At 39.4% G+C, this 14,329-nt stretch overlaps 1 protein-coding gene across 1 annotated transcript in view; it reads left to right on the top strand.

Moving 5' to 3' along the window:
- The window catches only part of CLCA2 (chloride channel accessory 2), a 48,009-nt gene that overhangs the window by 4,816 nt on the left and 28,864 nt on the right, over window positions 1-14,329 (top strand). The window contains exons 3-8 of the mRNA XM_055401556.2: window positions 1,111-1,261; window positions 4,145-4,253; window positions 5,707-5,866; window positions 7,891-8,118; window positions 12,373-12,603; window positions 13,677-13,854. Of these exons, the coding sequence (XP_055257531.2) occupies window positions 1,111-1,261; window positions 4,145-4,253; window positions 5,707-5,866; window positions 7,891-8,118; window positions 12,373-12,603; window positions 13,677-13,854 (1,057 nt within the window). The remainder of the gene's footprint in view (window positions 1-1,110; window positions 1,262-4,144; window positions 4,254-5,706; window positions 5,867-7,890; window positions 8,119-12,372; window positions 12,604-13,676; window positions 13,855-14,329) is intronic.

The following is a 14,329-nucleotide window of genomic DNA, read 5'->3' on the forward strand; positions in this document are numbered from 1 at the left end:
GCAGCCTACCAGGCTTCTCCATCCATGGGATTTTCCAGGGAAGAGTACTGCAGTGGGGTGCCATTGCCTTCTCCGAGTGATCATTACATATATATATATATATATATACACACACACATTTAAGAAAATGAAAGCCACTCAATCGTGTCTGATTCTTTGCCACCTCATGGACTATACAGTCCAGGGAATTCTCCTGTCCAGAATACTGGTGGGTAGCCATTCCCTTCTCCAGGAGATCTTCCCAACCCAGGGATCGAACCCAGGTCTCCCACATTGCAGGAGGATTCTTTACCAGCTGAGCCACAAAGGAAGCCCATACACTTATAGGATTATATTAAATCTATTGTTCCAAAATCAGCTTTAAAGAAATTAACCAGATACTCAATTTGTAAGAACAAGTCTCCAGACAACTTCTAAGAGCAATACTCGAGACAATGTATTCTTTCTTCCTAAAAATGAACAGTGTTGTATATAAAACCTTGTTCTCTAGATGGTTATTTGAATAGATATTTATTTTTGTTTCCAACTTAAAATAATATGTTTTATAAATAGTAACTGAAATGATCAGGGTACAATATGAAATATAACTTCAACAGAAAAATTGTTTTGTTGATCTGATTGGTTATGGAAATAAAAGGACAAGGGATCAACCTACAGAAAGTTGTTCACAAAAGGCTATAACATTTCACAGTACAGCTCTAAATGATGTGTAAATACTCTTAAAATTTCTTTAAATATTTAAATTACATTTTAAAGTGTATATAATGTCAGAATTTTACCATGTTGACTTTTGAGAAAATTTTTAATCTGGAAAATGGGTACGTCAAATGACAGTAATGAAGTTCCATGGAAATCTGTTAAGTTTTTAAAATGTATACATTTTTGAAAGTGACAGATATTTGTGTTGACATTTAGTTGTGAATTCATTCTAAACTCCATCTAAAGGCATATGTTTTTAAAAATCTGTTTCTAAATTGGGATATAAACCACACAGGAAAAATGTACATATCTTAAATGTACAGTTCAATGTGTTTTAACAAATGTAGACATTTGTGTCATCAATATCACAGTTAAGATACATGGTATTACAAGGCATTTCTTTTAATTTAGGCAAATGTCATCGTAACTGACTGGTATGGGGCACATGGTGATGATCCATACACCTTGCAATATAGAGGATGTGGAAAAGAGGGGAAATATATTCATTTTACATCTGAATTTCTACTAAATGATGGCTTAACAGCTGGCTATGGATCACGAGGTAAGTGTGATCAATCAAGAAATAGACAATGGACAGCACTATTTATAATATTGTGCTCAGTGCTGAAAGGGATTCAGAGAACCTGAACCTATCTGGGACTTACCATTTGGATGAGAAGATAAGCCACATGCCCATAAAAAAAGATGAGAATCAAAGTGAGCCAGAAAGGGTTCAGCACCAGATTAGTGGCCCAAACAGGGAGCACTTTAAGAATTCGGCAAAGACAGAAAGCATTTTGAGCATTTGAGCTAGAGATCCTCTCAAGAGAGGATCTTCAAGGTTGAATATCATTTTGATGAATGGAAATATGGGAGAGAAGAGTGGGAAGAGTAAGAATAAAACTGTGGCAGCAGAAGAACCCAGGGCATATTTGAGAGAAGGAAGCAGTAGACTCCACTGATGGGGCAGAGAGATTATGGGCAGTGAATAGTGGGAGAAAATGCTGAAACGCACATGGGGTAGGTAATGGAGAGTGTCAAATGCCCAGATTAAGGAATCACCACTGAAGATTTACAAGCATAGGGATGAAACCATCCAAACAGGGTTTTCAGAAGCTGAATGTGGCTGCGTGGATAACCTGGCTTTCTCAGATCAGTGAGGAAGAAACTGGGTTATCGAGAGAATAACTAGAAGTCCAAGCATGAAGCCATGAGACTTGAATGAGATTGGAAGCAGTGAAATGGGAAGGAAAAGAAAGATAGTAATGAGAACAAGAAAATTTTCTCTGTGCCAAGTGCTGGGCTATTTGCTTTTTAAGTGTTGTTTTATTTAATCCTAAAAACTCTAAGTAAGGATAGTCCACAGAGTGGAAAAATATGAAATAGAGACCAGAACTGCTTCAGAGTAAAAGGCAATGGGTGTGTGTGCGCGCAGCAGCATTAAGGAATACATTAGGTTTTCGTCAGAAATAAAAGACAGCAGTTTAAAGGGGATATCCACAAGTCTGAATCTAGGTGGCTGAGTGGGAGAAACAGTGGACTATGCTTGGAAAGGCCTAGACTGTGGCTGGAGAAGGATGACCGGAGTGTGACAGAGAAGTCAGTGTCATAGGTTTGGAGACCAGCATTTAGTGGATGAGATCTGTGAAAGAAACTGGTGAGAAAAAAATCAGCACGTCGAGGGCTAACTTTTCCATTCTTAATTTTTTGCGTTTGATCAATACTTTGGCCACCTCATGCGACAAGTTGACTCACTGGAAAAGACTCTGATGCTGGGAAAGGTTGGGGGCAGGAGGAGACGGGGACGACAGAGAATGAGATGGCTGGTTGGCATCACCGACTCTGTAGACATGAGTTTGAGTGAACTCTGGGAGTTGGTGATGGACAGGGAGGCCTGGCGTGCTGTGATTCATGGGGTCGCAGAGAGTCGGACACGACTGAGCGACTGAACTGAACTGAACTGAATGTACAGTAGTGCCGTTCAAATGTTGTTTTCACTTTTACCCCCATTTAAATTCAAACAGATTTTATTATTCTCTGTATAACTAGCAGGAAGTAGAGCCACACACCCCATAAAACACACTTTATAAAACACTTTATGAAAAAGGCCTTTTTTCCTGGTAACTATGAGGTACTGATAATCTCTGTACAAATATATAACTTCACCAGCACTTCTAAATTCCTTGAGTAGGCAGAAACTTCTCCTTAACACTTTCAGCTTTAGACTGTTCCCCGCCCTTCGTTTGTCCCAAGGTCCCAAAATTGCACAATAAATCACAGCCTGAGTCAACTCAGCAAACATTTCCTACCTTCCCAGATCTTAAAAGTATTCAGTAAAGAAAGTGTACTTTGGGAGGGGAGTTAATCTGGAAAATTCTAGAGAAGTCAGTTTTTTGCTGAAAGAAATGCAAGATTTAGAAAGGTAGAGAGAAACTTATAAAGGACTTGATGCTGACAATGAGGATTTTCATGAGTAAGAGTTGAAGATAAACATGGAGAATCAGAGATAAAATGAAAGAGAAAGGACCATCCAACCTGGTGAGGAGGTTCTGTGATTCTTTTGGCTCCTTCCTCCATCCCTGGCCCCAGGGTTTTAATTTTTGCTCCAGACAGAATTATCTATAGGAAAAAAATCAGCAGGCATGCCTGGATAAAACAGACTGAAAAACAGGAAAGCTTTATTTGCTTGTTTGGTGTCTTAGTCCATTTTGGTTGCTATAACAAAACATCATAGACTGAGAGGCTTACTCACAGCAGAAATTTCTCACAGTTCTGGGGACTGGAAGTCCAAGATGAAGGCACCAGCAGAACCGGTGTCTACGATGGCCCGCTTCCTGGTTCACAGACAGCCATCTGCTCTCTGTGTCCGCTCATGGCAGAAAGAAGAAGGGAACTCTCTAGGGTCTTTTGACAAGAGCACTCATCCCATTTATTAGGGCTCCAACTTCATGATCTAATACTTACTCCCAAAGGCCTTCCCTTCTAACACTTTCACATTTGGGGTCAGGATTTCGACATATGAATTTGGGAGAGACATAAAAATTGAGTCCATTGAATTAAAACATTCAGTCCATATGTTTTTTTTTCCTTTCCCAGAATCCTGAACTTACAGGCATATGTGAAGCTAAATAGAAATCTGTTAGGCATTTTCATTAGGGAAATGAGAGGATATGAGATTCCTCACTACTTTCTAACAGGTGTGCAACAGGTAAATCACTGGTTTACACTTAACAACACTAAACATATTTTTATGCTCTCTTTTTTGTGGTGGTGGGAATAAAGCAAGAGATGGGAAAGGGGTGGGGAAGAGGAAAGTGAAAAGAAGAATTGCACTTCAACCATTCAAAATGAGTATACATAGTCAGCTGATACTATGTCGTCAATGATTAGCAAGGTCCATTGCTGAAATTTTAGGAACTCAAAACAAAAATTCTCTCTTCCACAGGCAGAGTGTTTGTTCATGAATGGGCCCATTTCCGTTGGGGTGTGTTTGATGAATACAACAATGAGAAACCCTTCTACATAAATGGGCAAAGTCAAATTGAAGTAACAAGGTTAGTGATTTTTCACATGTTTAAAATTCCTTGTTTATTTTTTGATTCTAAAATAGTTTATAATGGCAGCTAAAACTTGACAATTTAGAAATTTTATTGTATTTTTAAAAATTTGTAAATATTTATGTGGTCAAATATCAAAACAATATAAAAAGTTATACTCATATATCATGCTCCCACCACTCTCTTCACCCTATCCTCTTTCATCCCCTCGAGGTCACTCACCTTTTTTGTGTTTTTTTAAGAAAACTGAAATAAATATTAACACATATTTTTCTTCACTTTTTTCTTTTAATTGCATTTTAACCAGTCCCTTATTGTTAAACAAATGAGTTGTTCACAATGTCTGTTATTACTACAGGTTATAATGAGATATATTACAACCTGTAGTAATATATATATATGACCTTCCCTGGTGATTCAGATGGTAAAGAGTCTGCCTGCAATGCAGGAGACCTGGGTTCAATCACTGGGTCAGGAAGATCCTCTGGAGAAGGAAATGGCAACCCATTCCAGTATACTTGCCTGGAAAATCCCATAGACAGAGGAGCCTGGCAGGTTACTGTCTGTGGGGTCGCAAAGAGTTGGGCACAACTGAACGATTTCACTTCACAATATCTGTTATTACTACAGGTCATAATGATATATATATATGATATATATTATTTCCATTTTATACAGGCAGATCTGTGTATCTATTGAACAGCTTCTAACAATTACCAGGGTGGCAAGCCACTCCAGTACTCTTGCCTAGAAAATCCCATGGATGGAGGAGCCTGGTAGGCTGCAGTCCGTGGGGTCGCTAGGGGTCGGACACGACTGAGCGACTTCACTTTCACTTTTCACTTTCACACATTGGAGAAGGAAATGGCAACCCACTCCAGTGTTCTTGCCTGAAGAATCCCAGGGATGGGGGAGCCTGGTGGGCTGCCGTCTATGGGGTCACACAGAGTCGGACACGACTGAAGCAACGCAGCAGCAGCAGCAGGGTAATTTTAGTTGTAACTTTGGTAGATACTGATTCTTCTCCTGAAAGTTATAGATTTTTCATCCCATCGACAGTATTGAGACTTAAATTAAGAAGGAATCCTTTATCGTCATTACATGTTCACCCTCTTCTTCCTCTGATGTCCAATGGCAATGAGCTCAAAGAAGCCCTGATTCAGGATATCACCACTCATGCTTTCCTAGGGCCTCCAAAAGTTCATGGGGATTTCCTAGTAGCTTTTGCTTTGACCTTGTTTAGCCTTTGGCAAAACAGAGCTTCTCATCAGAATCAAATGCTTGAAAATAAAGTGGAATGCATTTATAAATTAATGACCTTTCTTAATAGTTTTTAAAATGTTTTATGTGTATCTAGCAATCTACAATCCTTAAAACAAATTATTTTATGAGCCAATGAAAAGGAAACATAAGTTTTTAGAAAACAAACCAATTTCTCTTACTACTTTAGGTGTTCATCTGACATCGCAGGCATTTTTGTGTGTGAGAAAGGTCCCTGCCCCCAAGAAAACTGTATTATTAGCAAGATTTTCCAAGAAGGATGCATGTTTATATACAATAGCACCCAAAATTCAACTTCATCGATAATGTTCATGCAAAGTTTATCTTCTGTAAGTATGATCTTAGAATAACAAACTCCTACAAGACCCCACCTTTCCCCAAGATAGACTGATATGTTTTAAGTATTTAAACAAAAAGGCAATTAAGATTCACTACATTTTAAATCTTGGGGAACCTTAGAGCTAATCTAGTTTTTACTTTACAGGTTAAAAAAAACCTCAGCATCACCCTCACCCCACACACACAGTCCAAGGTGATCAGTAAAAACTGATTCTTTTATAAAAGTGATTATTTGCTCTCCAGGAAAGATGGTTTAACAAGGAGAATCCTGGAGTCTTCAAAAAATTTCTTGTATAGTGGTACTCCTGTATCCTTTTATGGGAAAGTATACCAGGGGTTAATGACAGAGATGTAACTTATGATTATATTTCTCACATTTGAGGTAGAAAACCATTTTTATTTATATGGAATTCCCTAATTCTCTTTTCCTCATTTTGCATATTCTAGAACTTAAAAAGAAAATTCTGTTGTTACCAAGGGAAGTCAACTAACCCTTAGCTTTACAGGTTCAAAAACTCAATCTTGTCAGTGTTCCCCACTAACTGACAAGAAACTTGTGTAGGAATCCAGAACACATTTTTAATATTATTATTTAAAAAGAGTACTCTGTCATGGAAATTTGACACTTGCATCTTCTAGTCAGTTCATTTTCTATTTGAAGGGACCATCATGGAACAGCCAAATTCCACCCAGAGGCCTGCTTTGCCTTTGAGAGTGTGAAATCAGAAAGGAGGGAGTTAGGAGATTCAGAAATTTAGTTCTATCAGCCTTCATAACCTGATACATTTTCCCAACTTCATCATCTCTGTGGGTCACTTCCTCTCCAATAGGCTGGGAACACCAGGGGCAGTGTTCCAGTGAAGTTTCCTGTCTCTGTGAGTGACCCAATGTTCCTTAGATTGACATATTCATTTTTTCAGAGAGGTTTTTTTTTTTCCCCTTCAGTCCAATTTTAGTCAAGGCTAAGAGTCATTCTGTAACTCTAAAGTGACTTTTCATATTTCTTATCCAATTCATTATAGTTTTAATTTACAGTTTCAATATCTGAAGCCAAGCTAATTCCATGTTATTTAGTCCACATTGTTTGTGGCTAGTACTCTCTCTGTGATCATTTGAAAGCCCTTCTAATTAATATCATCAGAAAAGTTTCACCGTCTCCTAACCATAGTCGTGAAATATAAAGAGTTAAAAACAAACAACAACAAACAAGTTCTATCTTGTCTTCCCATCCTACTAAGAAACTCGTGTCTTTACACAATTGTTAACTTTTTGAAACTTCAGCTTATTTTCTAAGAAGTTAGACTCAAGATTAGAAAGTCTATAAGATTTCTAATTTTAGCTCTAAACTTCCATGGCTCTATTAGCAGGAAGCATCTACTCTTCATAGGAATATAGCCACTGGGAAGTAGATAACACATTAGTTTGGAATGCAAATTATGCCTTTAAAAGGGGTGCTGCCATAGGTTTAGTATTTTTATATGAATTATGGCCATATCTCCAAATGAGGGGAAGATCAGGAAATAGATTTCAGTTGCTTTTCTCCTACTCTTTCATAGATCAGTATTTGAACTAGCTTAATATATGTTGACTGATCAATAGATAGAGATGCAGTGGTTATTAAATATGATTTCAAGGAATAGCTGACCAAGATAACATCTCCTGGGGTATTTTCTTTAACACATTATCATGCTAAGGAATGAGAATCGCGTTTTATTTTTTTAATGACTAAGTTATTTATACATGGTCTACTCTCTCTGTTATCTAAGGGCAAATAAAATTTAATAGAGATTGACCACAATACCACAAGGGTGCCAGTGTTTGAAGCAAAGGGTGTCAAGGTTTATTTTTGAAATGGCATTCTTGAAGTAAACATGGACATTGCTGTAGCACTTCTGATTTCTCGTGTTTCAGCTCACCTTTCCTTTTACCTTTAGTTGTCTGAGAATGAGAAGTATGTCTAGTATGAGAGGAGTATTTTTATTTTCTAAGGACTTTTATTTTGTTCTTTTTCTAGGTGGTTGAATTCTGTAATGCAAGTACCCACAACCAAGAAGCTCCAAACACACAGAACCAAATGTGCAGCCTCAGAAGTGTCTGGGATGTAATCACAGACTCTGACGACTTCAGTAACAGTCTTCCCATGAACGGGACGGAGCTTCCACCTCCTCCCACTTTCTCTCTTGTACAGGCTGGTGACAGAGTGGTTTGTTTAGTGCTGGATGTGTCCAGCAAGATGGCAGAGGTAACATCTGAACCAAAATGGTTATAAACCATTCATCCCTTTTTTCTATCAGTTTTTAATTTCTTTTCTTTTCAGAGGGTAAGGGCAGGGAAAGGTGAGGGCAAACGTTTGGAATATTTATGGGCATCATCTCTTCTTGCGGATGAGAGAAACAGATTCAGAATGTGGCCCAGAAATTGAAATAATGCAGATAAATAAAATGCACAAGTAATTTCCAGCCCTTATTTTTGCTATTAATTGCAATCTTTTCCAACAAAAACCCTCTACAAAACTCTGACATGTAACTGAAGGCTCCTTTCTGACCACATTCCACTCACTGGGAAACACCCTTCCTGAGGCAATAGACTGAGTTTGCAGTTAAATGTGCATATCCACTACATGTATATTTTCTATGTCATTGTGTACAGAGAACCATATCTCGGTCATCTCTAATCTAGCAGCCTTCCAGAAAACCACTCTCCAAAGCTCCATAATTCCTAGGCAGTGTTAGACATTTGAAAGTGAAAGTTGCTCAGTCGTGTCCGACTCTTTGAGGCCCCATGAACTATACAGTCCATGGAATTCTCCAGGCCAGAATACTGGAGTGCATAGCTTTTCCCTTCTCCAGGGCACTTCCCAACCCAGGGATCCAACCCAGGGTTCCCACACTGCAGGCGGATTCTTTACCAGCTAAGCCCCAAGGGAAGCCCAAGAATACTGGAATGAGTAGCCTATCCCTTCTCCAGTGGATCTTCCCGACCCAGGAATCAAACTGGGGTCTCCTGCATTGAAGGCAGATTCTTTACCAACTGAGCTATCAGGGAAGCCAAGTAGAGGTTTTGTCTCAGGAATCAGGCAGATGTGCTTTGAGTCCTGGCTCCTTCACTTACTGTCTGTGTAATCAAGAGCAAATAACCCCTCTGGAAGTTCAGTTTCGCAACTGGTAAAAAAGAGACAACAATACCTATTGCATTGTTGTGACAGAGCCAGTTCATACTGACTCACAGGAGTCAACTGTTAAATTTTTAGGAAATTTGCAAGTTGTAAATGCAGAGGCATTACTTTGCCAACAAAGGTCCGTCTAGTCAAGGCTATGGTTTTTCCCGTGGTCATGTATGGATGTGAGAGTTGGACTGTGAAGAAGGCTGATCGCCAAAGAATTGATGCATTTGAAATGTGGTGTTGGAGAAGACTCTTGAGAGTCCCTTGGACTGCAAGGAGATCCAACCAGTCCATTCTAAAGGAGATAAATCCTGGGTGTTCATTGGAAGGACTGATGCTAAAGCTGAAACTGCAATACTTTGGCCACCTCATGTGACGAGTTGACTCACTGGAAGAGACTCTGATGCTGGGAAAGGTTGGGGGCGGGAGGAGAAGGGGACGACGGAGAATGAGATGGCTGGATGGCATCACCGACTCTGTGGACATGAGTTTGAGTGAACTCCGGGAGTTGGTGATGGACAGGGAGGCCTGGCGTGCTGTGATTCATGGGGTCGCGGAGAGTCGGACACGACTGAGCGACTGAACTGAAATGAACTGAACTGAAATGAAATGCAGCCATTATTAAAAATTAAACTATGTAGACTTATAATTAAATAAAATATTGAAATAAGCATAATAAATGCTCAAAATTCATTCAGTTCAGTTCAGTTCAGTCGCTCACTCATGTCCGACTCTCCGCAACCCCATGAATCACAGCACGCCAGGCCTCCCTGTCCATCACCAACTCCCAGAGTTTACCCAAATTCATGTCCACAGAGTCGGTGATGCCATCCAGCCATCTCATTCTCTGTCGTCCCCTTCTCCTCCCTCCCCCAACCTTTCCCAGCATCAGAGTCTCTTCCAGTGAGTCAACTCGTCGCATGAGGTGGCCAAAGTATTGCAGTTTCAGCTTTAGCATCAGTCCTTCCAATGAACACCCAGGATTGATCTCCTTTAGAATGGACTGGTTGGATCTCCTTGCAGTATAAGGGACTCTCAAGAGTCTTCTCCAGCACCACAGTTCAAAAGCATCGATTCTTCGGCGATCAGCCTTCTTCACAGTCCAACTCTCACATCCATACATGACCACGGGAAAAACCATTGCCTTGACAAGACGGACCTTGGTTGGCAAAGTAATGTCTCTGCTTTTTAATATACTATCAAGGTTGGTCATAACTTTCCTTCCAAGGAGTAAGCATCTTTTAATTTCATGGCTGCAGTCACCATCTGCAGTGATTTTGGAGCCCAAAAAAATAAAGTCTGACACTGTTTCCACTGTTTTTCCATCTATTTCCCATGAAGTGATGGGACCGGATGCCATGATCTTTGTTTTCTGAATGTTGAGCTTCAAGCCAACCTTTTCACTCTCCTCTTTCACTTTCATCAAGAGGCTTTTGAGTTCCTCTTCACTTTCTGCCATAAGGGTGGTGTCATCTGCATATCTGAGGTTATTGATATTTCTCCCAGAAATCTTGATTCCAGCTTGTGCTTCTTCCAGCCCAGCATTCCTCATGATGTACTCTGCATAGAAGTTAAATAAGCAAGGTGAAAATATACAGCCTTGACGTACTCCTTTTCCTATTTGGAACCAGTCTGTTGTTCCATGTCCAGTTCTAACAGTTGCTTCCTGACCTGCATACAGGTTTCTCAAGAGGCAGGTCAGGTGGTCTGGTATTCTCATCTCTTTCAGAAGTTTCCACAGTTTATTGTGATCAACACAGTCAAAGGCTTTGGCATAGTCAATGAAGCAGAAATAGATGTTTTTCTGGAACTCTCTTGCTTTCTCCATGATCCAGCGGATGTTGGCAATTTGATCTCTGGTGCCTCTGCCTTTTCTAAAACCTGCTTGAACATCTGGGAGTTCATGGTTCACATATTGCTGAAGCCTGGCTTGGAGAATTTTGAGCATGACTTTACTAGCGTGTGAGATGAGTGCAATTGTGCGGTAGTTTGAGCATTCTTTGGCATTGCCTTTCTTTGGAATTGGAATGAAGACTGACCTTTTCCAGTCCTGTGGCCACTGCTGAGTTTTCCAAATTTCATTAGTTCCTAATTATTTTTCTACTATTTTAACCGCCTTGCATTGCCTGCAAATTAAGAATGGGTTTATTAGATAAACACATGAAAGTCAAATTTTAGCATCCATAGGAAAATTTTATCGGATGACAGCAACAGTCGTTTACATATTATACATGGCTAATTATTATTTTAGTACTAAAATAGCAGAGTTGAGTGGTGGCTGAAGGGAATATATGTCCCACTCAGCCTGAAATGTTTACTATCAGATCCTTTATAGAAAATGCCTGCTGATCCCAGATAGAGGCTCGTGAGGTTCTCTCTGGTGTATCCTGCCTCTATGCGGGCTCCTGCATGTCTCTTCCCGACTGTGCACACAGTGACATCAAGCTGACAACCTAAACCAGTCACAGTGGGAATATTTTACCCCACTGAAGTGCAACAAACCGAGGATTTCCGCCCCCCCTCTCTCTTTTGACCAGAAAACCATTTTTTAGCATTTACCAGAACACTACCAACTAGTTCATAGGATTATTGAGAGGATAATGAGATAGTTGATATGAAGTTTTTGGTTTATAAGTGGCAACTGTTATTACAGTATTGAATGCTTTAAGGAAGAGTTTATCCTCTTGCATTTTCTGGATCAGTTGTTTTGGAAATCTGGGTTCTATCCCTGGGCTGGGAAGATCCCCTGGATCTTAGTATTTCAATATACTTAGTATTTCAAGGTGTAACTCTTGTCGTATACATATCTGAGTTGATCCTCACGGTAATTCTATTTTAATGAGTAAGAAAGAATATTATTCCTCCAATTTACCGATGGGATGCCCAGTCTGAGATAAACATGGTGACAGAGGGTAGTGCTAGGATGGCTTCTTGACTGCTGCTCCTCTCTACCATAAGGTCTTTGCAACGTTTCCTCTTACTCAGGATGAATTTTCAAAGAAATTACAAACCAAGTCTCTATTGGTTCTACAGATCTTTGAATTCAGATAGGAGAGAAACAGTGGATATATGTGTTCTTAGGGAATGGTAAAGTATGAACAGCATCTTGGGGGCAGAATTCCAAATCACACCACCCTCCCTGAAAAGCATTCATTTTTGAGCCTGCAGTATCAAACAACATTCTAGCATCATATCAATCTTTACAACTGAAAAAAATCACAATTTGACATCTCTAAAAAATTAGCAGAGATATTTGCTAATTGAATTACTAAGTCATACTTTTGTCTACCAACCAAATGTTATTATTTTTCTTTTTTCTTTTTTGAAACATAGGCTGACAGACTCCTTCAACTGCAACAAGCAGCAGAATTTTACTTGATGCAGATTGTTGAAATTCATACCTTTGTCGGCATTGCCAGTTTTCACAGCAAAGGGGAGATCAGAGCCCAGCTACACCAAATTAACAATGATGATGACCGAAAGTTGCTGGTTTCATATCTGCCTGTCACCGTGTCAGCTGAAGCAAAAACCAGTGTTTGCTCAGGGCTGAAGAAGGGATTTGAGGTATAGTAGAGCACCCTAAGCCTCGGCTCACCATCACTTTCCTTTCTCTCACTTCATATCTGAGGTTGCTTCTGATTTGGGGAAATCAGTGACTATGTGGTCATCAGTGTCAAATATATGAAAGTAACTGAATTAACTTTAAGATCAGGAACCACAACTCTCTCATCACTGAATCGCCTGCACCTAGTAAAAGGCATATAACATTACATAGTTGCTTCAGAAATGTTTGTTGAATAAATGAGTAAATAAATGAATACAGTGGTCAGGGTTGGGACATTAGCATCATCTGAATGATTTATAACACTGCCCCTATCCATTCTGGGACTGTGGCCATTGTTACCTTGGATTTTCCAAACAAAATCAGCATGTCTGGCTCCTGCCTACAGTCATACTATAACTTAAGCATATGAATATCAATTAAAGTCAGAGTTAGATTTCAAGAATAACGGAGTTCATCTAAATCAGCATAAGTTTGGGTTTGACACTGAGGATACAACCATTTGTTAAACATCTAGTAGCAAGCTGAACAAAATTGCAATTGTTGCTGCCCAAAGGTAAATGTTTCTCAACCTTGGCTGCCCATCAAAATCACCTGGGGACACAAAACTTCTGATATCCCGGTCTCACTCCGAGAGATTCTGTTTTAATTTATTTTGGGTGTGATCAGGCCATTAAAAAGTTTAAAGTTCTCATCTGATTCTAATGTATAGCCACGGCTTTAGGCCCTTTTATTGTCCACTTATTGGATCTCAGAAGCAAGGATCTCACACTATAATGTTCTCCCATATCCTCTATGATGGACACTGTTCTAAACTAGGGCATCTCATAGTGATTTGAACAGGAAGAAACCCTATCCATGAGTAAGCTGACAGTGGTGTGTAGGGTGACACGTGCTCTGATGGGGTGAGGTAGGGACTGAGCACAGATGGGCATGGAGAGTGCAGGGGGCTATAGAGGACCTGGAAGAGGAAGAAGCCCCACTTATGGGGAATTTGCAATGAAAGCGAATTCTTCTGCTTAGTAAGGCAATCTGAATTACATCTCCTTTTAAATGACTGACACCCTGTGTTCAGGTGGTTGAAAAACTGAATGGAAAAGCCTTTGGCTCTGTGATGATATTAGTGACAAGTGGAGATGATGAGCATATCACCAACTGCTTCCTCACTGCTCTCAGCAGTGGCTCCACTATCCATACCATTGCCCTGGGTTCATCTGCGGTCAAAAACCTGGAGGAACTGTCACATCTTACAGGTAAGTAAATTCCTGGGAACATATTCTAGAGAATTTCCTTTCAACTTGAATAAAGAACAGCCATGAAATGCATATAATGTGAACAAAATACAGGGCTTAGTTGAAAGAAAAAAATATAAGGAGTTTTCTTAGAAAAAAACACAATTCAGTGCTAAATTCTGTCAAAAATTTGCTGACTTTTTTGTACTTTCCTCAGAAAGTGCCAATTATATACATCTAATGAAAATATTATTACTGCTTCTTTGTTAAACCAACCTGAGTATGTATAATCATGGAGCTAAAAGTATGTTTAAATGCACTAACTTCTATGATAAGATCATATGCAGTATTAAACATACATCTTTTTGTTTTAAATGAGGCATAAGATAATTTTATCTTATATTCCTTATATTCAATAAAAAATGGGTATGCTAACTTTAAAATTAGGTTTTATTGAATTATGTTTGAAAATAATGTTTTCAGAATGTAAATTTAA

Source organism: Moschus berezovskii, chromosome 4 (assembly GCF_049115385.1).
Source record: "Moschus berezovskii isolate FMDL1 chromosome 4, NW_MosBer_1.0, whole genome shotgun sequence".
NCBI classification, from domain to species: Eukaryota; Metazoa; Chordata; class Mammalia; order Artiodactyla; family Moschidae; genus Moschus; species Moschus berezovskii.